Below are 11,902 nucleotides of genomic sequence, written 5' to 3' on the forward strand. Positions count from 1 at the left end.
AAGTTGCTCGTACATGCGACTAATATAATGAACTACCCTGCTTGAACTTGTAGGGACAAACTAATGCATCTATGAGTGCCGAGCTGAGACAAGTTGCCGATGGTTGTGCCTATAGGGTCAGGTCATTTACCGGTTATGACGTGAATGGATATCGCTTTCACACAACAAGCCACGAGCAGAGTCGGCCCAATCGAAGAACCACAAATACTAGAGTTTTTACGCAAGGCTTAGATGGGGTTGAGTATTATGGAAGAATTGAAGAAATATACGAACTCATGTTTCATGGTTGCAAACCTCTTAATCCCATTATATTCAAATGCCATTGGTTTGATCCTGAAGTAGTGAGGCGGACCCCTAATCTTGGGCTAGTCGAAATTCGACAATCATCCTGTCTTACCTAGGAGACTGATGTCTATATTGTGGCTCAATAGGCAACGCAAGTTTATTATCTCTCATACCCATTGCCTAAACTGTAGACCGTCTTAAGGGTTGGGATGTTGTGTATAAGGTATCGCCACACTGGTAAACTACCTATCCCAAACAATCAAGATTACAACATAGACCCCAACACATATGACGAAGAGTTCTTTCAAGAAGATGGGCTCGAAGGGAGTTCTGAGATAGACTTAACCAAAGCTCAAGGTATGGAAGTAGATAATGAAAGTGGTGCTGATGAGGACGCCGGTGACGAGGTTCAAAATGTGAAGGACTTAGAATTACTTCAGCGATTACATCTAAGCAACGACAGTGATGACGACATTCCTCCTTCAGAGCATGGGGATGATTATATCGACATGCGTGATAGTGATGATGGGACCTATGATCCAGCTAATCCCGATGATGATGATTATTTCTAATACATGTATGATCCATGCTAATTGATTTCTTATTTGTCATACCATGTTATTTTCTAAGTATGTTTTGTTTATTTTGCATTAATTTTGATGTATTATCTGTGCTAATTGGTTTACTCTTTTTAATTGCAGGTGATTGAACAATGGTGGGTGGTATGAGGAGGATAACATTGCTTTACTCAATAGCGATAGCAACGAGTAAAGGGTCCGATGCAGCTGAGGGGTCCGGGAAGAGACCTCGGGGTAGACCCAAGGGTCAAGCGAAGGGTGGAGGCAAGACGAGGCCACCGTTGCCTGTACCTTCATCGCCGTCTGAGTTACCTTCCGCTCACTCATCCTCTGAGGAGGAGGTACAGGTGGAGGAGGAGGTACAGGTGGAGGAGGAGGCAGGGGTGGAGGAGGAGGAGCAGGGATGGAGGAGGAGACAGGGGGTACCTCTTCCTCTAGTTCATCACGTGTGTGGTTGCGAGGTCCCTCGACCCTCCTGAGGCGACCGATACCTCTTGAGAGATGCCCGCTGATTCGACCCGATGGAGACAAGTAAGTAACTTTATATGTTATCACTAATTTTTCGTTTGATATGTTCAAAATTATAATAGAAACTAATAATTTATCTTAATCACTTGGGCAGGGGTTGGAGGAAGGTCGGTGGGGGTGATCACGCATGCCATGTGAACTGGCATCCTTGGTCTTTTGATCAAGGAAAAGTTCCCTGGCCTAGGTGCAGTTCGGTAGAACTATCGAGCCGGCCTACACGTGGGCCCACTATGCCGCCAGTCCTCGACAGCCACTAATCGAGATGGCAGGTGTTTTGCCGATAAGGCATAGCGTGTCAATGCCGAGCTTTGGGTAAGTCTTTCTCGCACTACATTGCTCAATACATCACATTAATTGGACATTGTTGAAATAATGACTAGATACATCGCATACATCGCGTCTATATGCAGGATTTCTTTAGATGCGAGGAGGGATACGAGGCTAAGGAGGATGTTGTGGCTGACAAAACCGCCAAGAAACTCGTCAAGGACATGCACTACGAGGCGCGCATCTAGGCTATGATCCAATACCATGCGGAATTCTTAAAGAGAGGATCCCTAAAAGGGTGGCAAGAACCATGAGCCTGACCTCGGAACAATACCTGAAGGTAAATATAGAACATTAATACTTATTTTTTCTAAGATTAATTGCACTTAATTTCATCTTCTTATATGTCATATACTTAATGATGTAGGTGCCTCCGTGTTGGTGCGCCTACGATCTGCAGTGTTGGGCCCAGATGGTGGAAAGGTGGTACGACCCCGCGTGGCAGGAGAATCACAACGCTTGCCAGGAGCGGCGTTTGCTGATGCCGGGTGCACCACACCATCAAGGCAACCTCAACCTCTCAGAATACATGGCTAGATGGGTACGTGAATTCATTTCTTTATTCTAAGGCTCAACTCTGCATAATTTCTAATCATATTACTTTTTTTTGCAGTCGGCATCACATGGTGGCCAACCCTGCACCTAGTTCGAGGCATATGCTTTGGCCCACAAGGGGAAGGCGACGTCCAACATCGCCTACAGCAATGAGTCCATCCACAACCATCTCGAAGGATACTCATCAATGGCAAGGCAGGTCCGTGGCCCAGAGTACGATCCGAGCTCCCATGACCATGATGGAGAAGTGGTCATGAGGCCAGGAGGAGGCAAGAAGCATGGTCGGTTCTGGATTGGCGACGGCACCATCGACATGGCCAGTACTCCCACTCTCTCCTAGATTTGAGTACGGAGCACGGGTTCAGTCTGGCGATACGCCCACGGCCGGACTCTACCGGTTCTAGATGAACGCACTCCAGGTTATTTCTGTTTTATTCATCGTTCATTGATTTTTACATACTTTTGCATTGCATTGTAACATTGGGATGAAATATTGTAGGCTCAGCTAGAACAAGAAACGAGGCACCGGGAGGAGCTAGAGGCGAAGATGGAAGCAGAGCGGCATAGGATGGAGGCAGAGCAGCAGAGGATAGAGGCAGAGCAGCAGAGGATGGAGCTATAGATGTTTGAATATATGAGGGGTGTTTATGCTGCAATCGGTCAACCTCCACCACCGTTTCCAGTCCCTCCTCCTGCTCCAAATACTGTTTCAGGCACTGTGAGTCGCTTTACAACCTTATAATCAAGTTTTTGCAGAATCAATCTTACAAAAATGCCAAGACACTAGAAACTTAGTGACTAATGCTATATGTTTGTTACCAACTAGTACTTAAACCTTATAATCTAGTTGATGCTCTGTAAGTTGGGTGGACAGTGTGGTCTAAATGCGCTTTCTATATTATAGATAAGAACTGTGGGAGTCAACTTTGGGTTTTGTTCTGCCCTGGATGTTGTTCTTTACTGTGAAGTTTTGGATTATGGTACTTACTATGGTACTTTTTATCAGTGAATGCTACATAATTATCAAATGATAGTCTTTTCACGGTGAAGCATTTTGGAGGCTGGTGTTGGTTGACTTGAATGCAGTTGCTGTTAGGTGCCTTTGTGCCGTGAATGTGTTGTGTGACCTTGCTAAGTAGTCTGTGCGCTCTCTCTTTAGCAGAACTTGAGGCAGTGATGATGCTCGACTGCCTACTGCTCTTGCAGTTAACCTGATTTTAGTGTTCCATAGCTGGTCATTAGATTTTTATATTTATCTATCCTTATCTGGTTCTAAAATTTTTATGTTTTTGAAGGGGTTGCCATGTTTAAATTTTTCTGTGTCTGGATTATCATGTAAAGTTTCATTTGAGTGGTACAAAGCTATGACATCACCAGTCTATTTGTGTGAAGGATTTGGGTTTTTGTTTTTTGTAATTTGTAATATTGTGATTCCGTTGCGTCATTAGCTGCTGTTAGCCTTCACAGTTCAGGAAAAAAAGACTAATAGTGTTGTTTAATCTTGTCTCACACATGCCAATCTCTTCTCCTTTGTGCAGCATCAATCGGCGGCATCGAATGAGCCTCATGACCTAGCCTTGTTGCAGTGGAACTCGTGGCCTAAGTGAAGCCCTGTCGCAGTGGAACTCGTGGCCTAAGTACTTGTGATTTTATTTGTATTTGCATTTGTTGATTACCTATGACTACTTGTGGTTGTGAATGAACCTACTTGTGATTCTAAAGTTTATTTGCATCTATGTGTTGTCGATATATCTATATGAACTGCATGTGATGCCTATTGTGAACTATCTGTGATGGATGTGATGTTTATCTGAATGTGGTACGTGGCTGTGACCGAACCTAATAAACTGATTATTTGTGGCAGCTTTGCCGAGTGTAACACTCGGCAAAGAGGCCTTTTGCCGAGTGCCAGGTGTAAAACACTCGGCTAAGTGGACACGTGACAAAATTCTGTGCATTCTGGGACTAAAATGGCATCTTTGCCGAGTGTCTGCCCTATGACACTCGGCAAAGAAGCCAAATTCTGTGGATTTTGGAACAGGCTTTGCCGAGTGCCCACACTTTGACACACGGCAAAAGAAGTCACTTTGCCGAGTGCCCCCTCTTTGACACACGGCAAAAAAAGTCACTTTACCGAGTCCCCACACTTTGACACACGGCAAAAAAGCCAGGTTTGCCGAGTGCCCACACTTTGACACATGGCAAAAAAAACCAGCTTTGCCGAGTGCCCACACTTTGACACATGGCAAAAAACCAAGCTTTGCCGAGTGCTCACACTTTGACACACGGCAAAATGGCCAGATTTGCCGAATGCCCACACTTTGACACATGGCAAAAAGGCAAGCTTTGCCGAGTGCCTAATATTTGACACTCGGCAAATGCGCCGTGACCGTTTCCACTCTGTCACGTACTTTTTTTCGCCGAGCGTTGTTTTCAGCTCTCGGTAAAGTCTTTGTTGAGTGCCCGACAGAAAACACTCGGCAAAGCTACTATTTACCGGTACTGTAGATGCCGTGTGCTCTTTGCCGAGTATTACACTCGGCAAACCATTTGCCAAGTGTTTTTTGGGTTTTGCCGAGTGCTTGTGGCACACAACAAACTACTATTTTCGGTAGCGTTTGATAGAGGAAACTCATCGTCTTGAGCACTATAAGGCTATCAGATTGTTGCCACCAAGGTATAGATACATAAGGCTAGGCATGTGCTCACCGGCGTTGGGTAGGAGAAGGCCCTGGAACGCATTGTCGGTGAGGGCAAGAACCTGGAGTGAGGACATGGCGAAGAAGTTGGGTACGATCTCTCCGCGTAGGAGGTTCCTGTTTGCGGTGAACTCCTCTAGCGACAGGAGGTAGGCGAGAGGGCAGGCTGCCTTGCAGGTGGTTTTCATCTAGCCTGAGGCCCCGAAGCTTGGTCAGGCTGCCGAGCAACGACGGGATCTCTCTGGACAGCGAGTTCTGGTGCAGGTATAGGTACGTGAGGTTGGGGAACGATGTCGCACCGAGACAGGCGGGGATGCCACTGGTGAGGCTATTGTCATTGAGGTAGGCCACCCTAAGGCTGGTGCAGTTGCAGAGGCTGCCTAGGATCTGCCATCTGATGCCGCTGTTGCCGCATAGGCTGAGGTACCGCAGGCGCCGTAGCATGCCGATGCTCGTTGGGATGGCCCCGGATAACGCGTTCCAATCGAGGACTAGGTGCTCAAGGTGCGTGAGGTTGCTAATGGCTGGGGAGATCGTTCCAGTGAGCCCGAGGCCTAAGACGTTCAGCGACGTGACAAGCCCACCATCCGTGATGCAGGTCACGCCACGCCACCGGCAGAAATGCGTTGTGCTATTCCATGACCGGAGGGTGCCGCCGTCCGACACGTTGGCCCTGAACGCAAGCAGCGCATCCCGCTCCATGTCGGACTCAGATCCCTACGCGCCTATCACTGACCGGAACATGATTGTTGGTGTAATCATAGGTTGGGGCCTTCGAGCAGCTGTGGCAAGATGGGTGGGAGACACCAAATTCAAACTACAGAGTGGAGCGGGCAACTGACCGGTGGTGACCGCGCTCAGGAGATTGTGGATGTCGTCATGTGCAGTTAGCATAGGGCGGTTGTATCTTTTCATTTTCAAATTAGCGTGTGTGTAATAGCAAGTTAATCTAAGGGAATGCTGGTGTGTGTGTCTCCTTCTATCATTTTGTATTCTAAAAGAGCTGTAAAATGCTATCTGAGAAAAATAGCTCTGACCACTGGAACACAACGGTTTTAGCGTGCTCCTCCACTGTTCTTTGTGTTCTTAGGTAGCCACTAAGAAATCTAGTGCTTGTGATCGATTCTTGTTTCTACATGTGGTATCAAAGCCGAATCACAACCCAGAAGTGTTGCGTGCGTTGAGTTGATCATTCTGCGATGAGTGATCGGAGTTCTGGAGGTGACGACAGCGGCAGTCGTGGCGATCATGGGCGGTACAACTACCCTCCATTGACGGCCACGAAGTACACAAGCTGGAGCATTTGAGTCCAGGTGATCATGGAGGATCAAGGCATCTAGGAGGTGGTAGAACCGCCCGAGGGGACGTCGACGGTGCAGACGGTAGATCAGAGCAGCAAAGACAAGAAGGTGCGGGCGCATCTATTACAGTGCTTGTCGGATGATCTACTAATGCAGGTGGCGAAGAAGAAGATGGGCAAGGAGGTTTGGGATTGCCTGAAGTCAAGATTCATGGGTGCGGAGCGTGTCAGGGATGCACAGCTCCAAATGCTCAAGAGCGAGTTCGACGCTCTGAAGATGGGGCAAGATGAGGCACTCAATGATTATGCAGGAAAGCTGACTAGCATGTCAGTCAAGTTCAGCAATTTGGGCAGCATGTTGGAGGATATGGCAATGGTGAAGAAACTGTTCGACATTGTCTCAGAGAAATTCATCAATGTTGTTGCCGGCATAGAGCAATTCTATGATCTCAAGACAGTGCAGTTCGAAGAAGCAGTGGGTCATTTGAAGACCTTCGAAGAGAGAACTCGGCGGGGAGCAGGGAGTTCGAAGACTGAAGGTGGGCAGTTACTCTTCACTCAGTCAGAGTGGGAGGAGAGGAAGAGAAAGGCCACCGGTGATTTGTCGGGTAGAAGTAGAACATCGGAGGGTAGCCGAGGCAGAGGTTGGGGATGAGGCAAAGGCCAAGGAGGGCATGGACAAGGTTGAGGCAGGGAGAATGCTTGGAATGGCAAGAAGGATAAAAGCCACATTCAGTGTTTCAAGTGTAAGCAATATGGTCATTATGCCAACCGGTGTCCTAGAGAGAAGAAAGATGAGGAGGTGCATCACGCTCGGGCGGAGATAGAGCCGGCGTTGATGCTTGCAGTAGTAGAGGAGCAGATGGAGCTACATCTAACCAGAGGCGGGGAGCTCTTCGGCAGCACCTGGTACCTAGACAACGGGGCCAGTAATCATATGATAGGAGATCGAAAGAAATTCCTGGAGCTAGATGGAGGGGTGACCGAGAGGGTGAGATTCAGAGATGGCTCTGGTGTGCAAATAGAAGGGAAGGGATCTATTCTTTTCAGATGCCGAGATGGGAGTCAGTGGTTGCTCTGAGACGTCTACTACATCCTCAAGCTCAGGAGTAATCTGGTGAGTCTCGAACAACTCATGGAGAGTGGGTACATGGTGGTCATGGATGATGGCGTGTTGGAGGTGTTCGACAAAAATCCTCAGAGGCTACTGATGAAGGTTCAGAGATCCCTGAACAGGCTGTACAAGGTGGACTTGAAGCCTGTAGCGCCAGAGTGCTTGATGGGGAGCATTGAGGAGCCAGCATGGCTCTGGCATGGTCAACATGGCCATGTCAACTTTGGTGCACTAAAGATGGTGGGGGAGAAGGAGTTGGCTGGTGGAGTGCCACGGATTAGCTATCCTGAATAGCTATGTCATCCATGTTTGGTAGGGAAGTAGACGCGCGATCCATTCCTAAAGGCATCAAGTTTCAGAGCCAAGAAGCCACTAGAGCTCGTCCATGTTGATCTCTGTGGACTGATCACCCCCTCGACAGCTGCTGATCAAGCCACTACTGCACTGAGTATGTTCAAGGCAGAAGCAGAGAACTCAGTGGGGGAGAAAATCAAGGTTCTATGTTCAGACCATGGGGGGGAGTTTCTATCAGGTGTTTTTGTAGGGATATGTGAAACAGCTGGGATCAGAAGGCAACTCACAGCTCCATATACACTATAGCAAAATGGTGTAGTGGAGAGAAGAAACAGAACTATAGTTGAGATGGCTAGGACCATGATGAAGAGTATGAATGTACCAGGGAAATACTAGGGAGAGGTAGTGAGACATGTTGTCTACTTGCTTAACGATTTGCCTACCAAAGCATTGTAGGAGAAAACACCATATGAGTGCTGGGTTGGTAGGAGGCCACACTTGGGCCATCTGAAAGTTTTTGGGTGTTTAGCTCACATGAAGTTCACAACACCACACTTGAAGAAGTTGGATGATGGGAGTCAGAAGGTAGTTTATCTTGGTGTGGAGGAGGGCTCTAAGGCACATAGACTACTTGACCCTCTGAAAAACAAAATCCATGTTAGCAGAGATGTTAAGTTTGAAGAGAGTGTGAGATGGAGTTAGGGTGATAAGAATGTGAGAGTGGAAGAGTTTTAGGTGGAAGGGGAGTTTGTGGAATCTGTTACTGATTGGTTTGATCAGAATGTCATAGGGGTGTTACCTGCACAAACAACTACTGATGCTAGTGGAGAACAGGCAGTGTCAGCACAAGAAGAAAATATAGTCCAAGGTGTTGGAGAAAATTCAAAACCAGATGGGTCTGTTGGAGTGGCGAATTCTGCAGGAGTGGAGAACTCTAGTGCAGTGGAGAACTCAGATTCAGCTCAAGGTTCTAGGTGGGTGCAGGATGTGCTAGAAGCATCAGACTATAGTTAAGATGATGAACCCCAAAGATTCAGAGCTATTGGGGATATCTATGAAGAAACCAGTGAGATTGAATTGGTGTCAGATCAAGATGGTGAAGCACTTCTTGCAGAGATAGAAGAGCCAACCAGTTTTGGGGAAGCAGCTGGTGATCCACAGTGGGTGGAGGCAATGGACAAGGAAATTTAGTCCATAGAGAAGAATGGGACATGGAAATTGTCCAAATTTCTTGTTGGGCACAAGGCAATTGGGCTCAAGTGGGTATTCAAGTTGAAGAAAAATGCTGAAGGAGAAGTTGTAAAGCACAAAGCAAGGCTAGTGGCCACGGGATATGTGCAGAAGCATGGTGTGGACTATGAAGAAGTGTTTGCACCTGTGGCCATATTAGACACAGTAAAGTTCATTTTGGCTATGGCTGCAAACAGGGGCTGGGAGGTCCATCACCTTGATGTAAAATCAGCATTTCTTCATGGTGAATTGTAGAAAGAAGTTTATGTGCAACAGCCTAAGGGATATGCAGTGAAGGGAAAGGAGCATTGTGTTCTTAGGTTGAGCAAGGCACTTTATGGTCTGAAGCAGGCTCCAAGAGCCTAGAATATGAGACTGGATAGATCTCTGAAGAAACTTGGTTTTGCAAGGTGCATCAGTGAACAAGAGTGTATACCAGGGGTACTGGTAAGACCAATTTGATATTGGGGGTGTATGTTGATGACCTGATAGTTACTAGAGAGGAACCAAGTGAAATCAGAAAATTCAAACAGCAGATGACAACAGAGTTTGAAATGAGTGATCTAGGTCTCTTGTCTTTCTATCTTGGAATAGAGGTAGATCAAGAAAAGGAGTTTCTGACCATAAAGCAGGCAGGATATGCAAAGAAAGTTCTTGCACAATTTTGCATGGGGGATTGTAATCCAACTAAGTATCCTATGGAGCCTGGAATGAAATTGCATGTAGACAAACAGGGAGAAAGAACTGATGCAACCAATTATAGAAGAATCATAGGATGTCTGAGATACTTGTTGCATACAAGACCTGACTTGGCTTTCTCAGTTGGAGTAGCAAGTAGGTTCATGGAAAAGCCAACAATGATGCATTTGAAGGCAGTGAAACAAATACTCAGGTACTTGAAAGGAACCATTGATCTTGGGTTGGTGTATACTCAGGAGGGCAAGCCAGAGGTGATCACTGGGTACTCTAATAGTGATTTGGTAGCAGATGTGATTGGGAGAAGAAGTACTGGAGGAATGGCGTTCTACCTGAATGATAGATTGATTACTTGGTGTTCTCACAAACAAAAGACATTAGTACTCTCTTCTTGTGAGTCTGAGTTTATGGCTGCAACTGCAGCAGCAATGTAGGCCTTGTGGCTAAGAAGTCTCTTAGCTGAGCTGACTGGAAGGAAGAAGGGATCAGTGACACTGTATGTTGATAATAATTCTGCTATTGCCCTGATGAAGAACCCAGTCTTTCATGGGCGTAGTAAGCACATAGACACCAAGTATCATTTCATCAGGGAGTGTGTGGAACGGGGTCAGATTGTGGTGCGCAGAGTGTGCACCAATGTGCAGAGGGCTGATGCTCTGACCAAGCCTTTGCCGGCTTCCTCGCTGGCAATGATGAGGCATCTGATGGGAGTTCGTGATCTCAGCTTCAACCTGGATTAGGGGGGAGATTGTTGGCGTAATCATAGGTTGGCGCCTTCAAGCAGCTGTGGCAGGATGGGCGGGAGACGCCAAATTCAAACTATAGAGTGGAGCGGGCAACTAACCGGTGGTGACCACACTCAGGAGATCGTGGATGTCGTCGTGTGCAGTTAGCGCAAGGCGGTTGTATCTTTTCATTTTTGAATTAGTGTGTGTGTAATAGCTAGTTAAGCTAAGGGAACATTGGTGTGTGTGTCTCCTTCTGTCATTTTGTATTCTAAAAGAGTTGTAAACTGCTATTTGAGAAAAATAGCTCTAACCTCTAGAACACAACGGTATTAGCGTGCTCCTCCACTGTTCTTCATGTTCTTAGGTAGCCACTGAGAAACCTGGTGCTTGTGATCAATTCTTGTTTCTACAGTGATCAGCAGCAGCAGATGCAGCGCGTGCGCTCCAGCCCGTCGTGCCATCGCCAAGCTCGCTCATCACAGCTCTGCTGCACTGCTGAAAGGGTCAAGATGGTGACTAGAGGGGGGGTGAATAGTCCTTTTTAAAAACTTAATCACGTTGGCTAACCGAAACAAGTGCGGAATTAAAACTATCGGTCTAGCCAGGACTACACCCCTCTATCTATGTTCACTAGCACCTTTCAAAGATAACAATTAAGCAACAAAGGTGCTGGGCTAGCTAGAGCTCACTTAATCAATTCTAGGAGCAAGGTTACACAAACCTATGCCACTAGTACTTTAAGCAATGAGGGAGCTCCTACACATGCTAGTAAGCAAAAGCAAAAGCTAACTAAGCTCACTAGCAATGCTCAATAACAAGGCAACCAATGCCTAATTAGAGAGCGCAAATACTTAGCTACACAAACTAAGCAATGTGACTAACAAGATTACTAAAACCAAATTAGCCACGTACGGGAGCTACTTCTATGCTACACAAGCAAGAAGATAATTGCAAGCTACACAAGCTATCTAATCATAAGAGCAACTACACAAGCTTAATATATATAAAGGTAATTGCAAGCTTGTGTAATGGGGATGCAAACCAATGGGAAGAACAAGGTTGACACGATGATTTTTCTCCCAAGGTTCACGTGTTTGCCAACACGCTAGTCCTCGTTGTGTCGACCGCTCACTTGGTGGTTCGGCGGTTAATTAGCATCACCCGCTAAGCCCACACGTCGGGCGCTGCAAGAACCTACCCCGGAAGTGAGGGTAGCTCAATGACACGCTTTACTAAAGTTGCTCTTCACGGCTCCCGCGGGGCGAGCACAATGCCCCTCACAAGCTCTTCTCCAGAGCGCCGCACAAGCTTCTTGCGGGCTTCCACGGAGACCACCACCAAGCCATCTAGGAGGTGGCAACCTCCAAGAGTAACAAGCACCACTGGCTTGCAACTCGATCACCTAGTGCCACTCGATGCAACCTCACGATGCAACCGCACTAGAATCGCTCACTCACACAATCGGATGATCACTATCAAGTATGTGTGAGATGGAGGGCTCCCAAGCACTCTCAAGCATGGACACAAAGTCTCCCAAGGTGCTCAGCACCAGCCTGGTTGAAGGCCAC

At 47.0% G+C, this 11,902-nt stretch overlaps 1 protein-coding gene across 1 annotated transcript; it reads left to right on the forward strand.

The window, feature by feature from the left end:
* The first annotated feature begins 6,423 nt into the window (after window positions 1-6,423).
* On the forward strand, window positions 6,424-6,927 carry LOC136488586 (uncharacterized). The gene has a single exon (XM_066485470.1). It carries the CDS (start codon window positions 6,424-6,426, stop codon window positions 6,925-6,927), a length of 504 nt encoding a protein of 167 aa, XP_066341567.1.
* Window positions 6,928-11,902: the final 4,975 nt, after the last annotated feature.

The sequence above is a fragment of the Miscanthus floridulus genome, chromosome 10 (assembly GCF_019320115.1).
Source record: "Miscanthus floridulus cultivar M001 chromosome 10, ASM1932011v1, whole genome shotgun sequence".
Lineage (NCBI taxonomy): Eukaryota > Viridiplantae > Streptophyta > Magnoliopsida > Poales > Poaceae > Miscanthus > Miscanthus floridulus.

Coding starts and splice junctions, on each gene's coding strand:
- LOC136488586 (XM_066485470.1), top strand. CDS start 6,424: ATGCAGGTGGCGAAGAAGAAGATGGGCAAGGAGGTTTGGGATTGCCTG.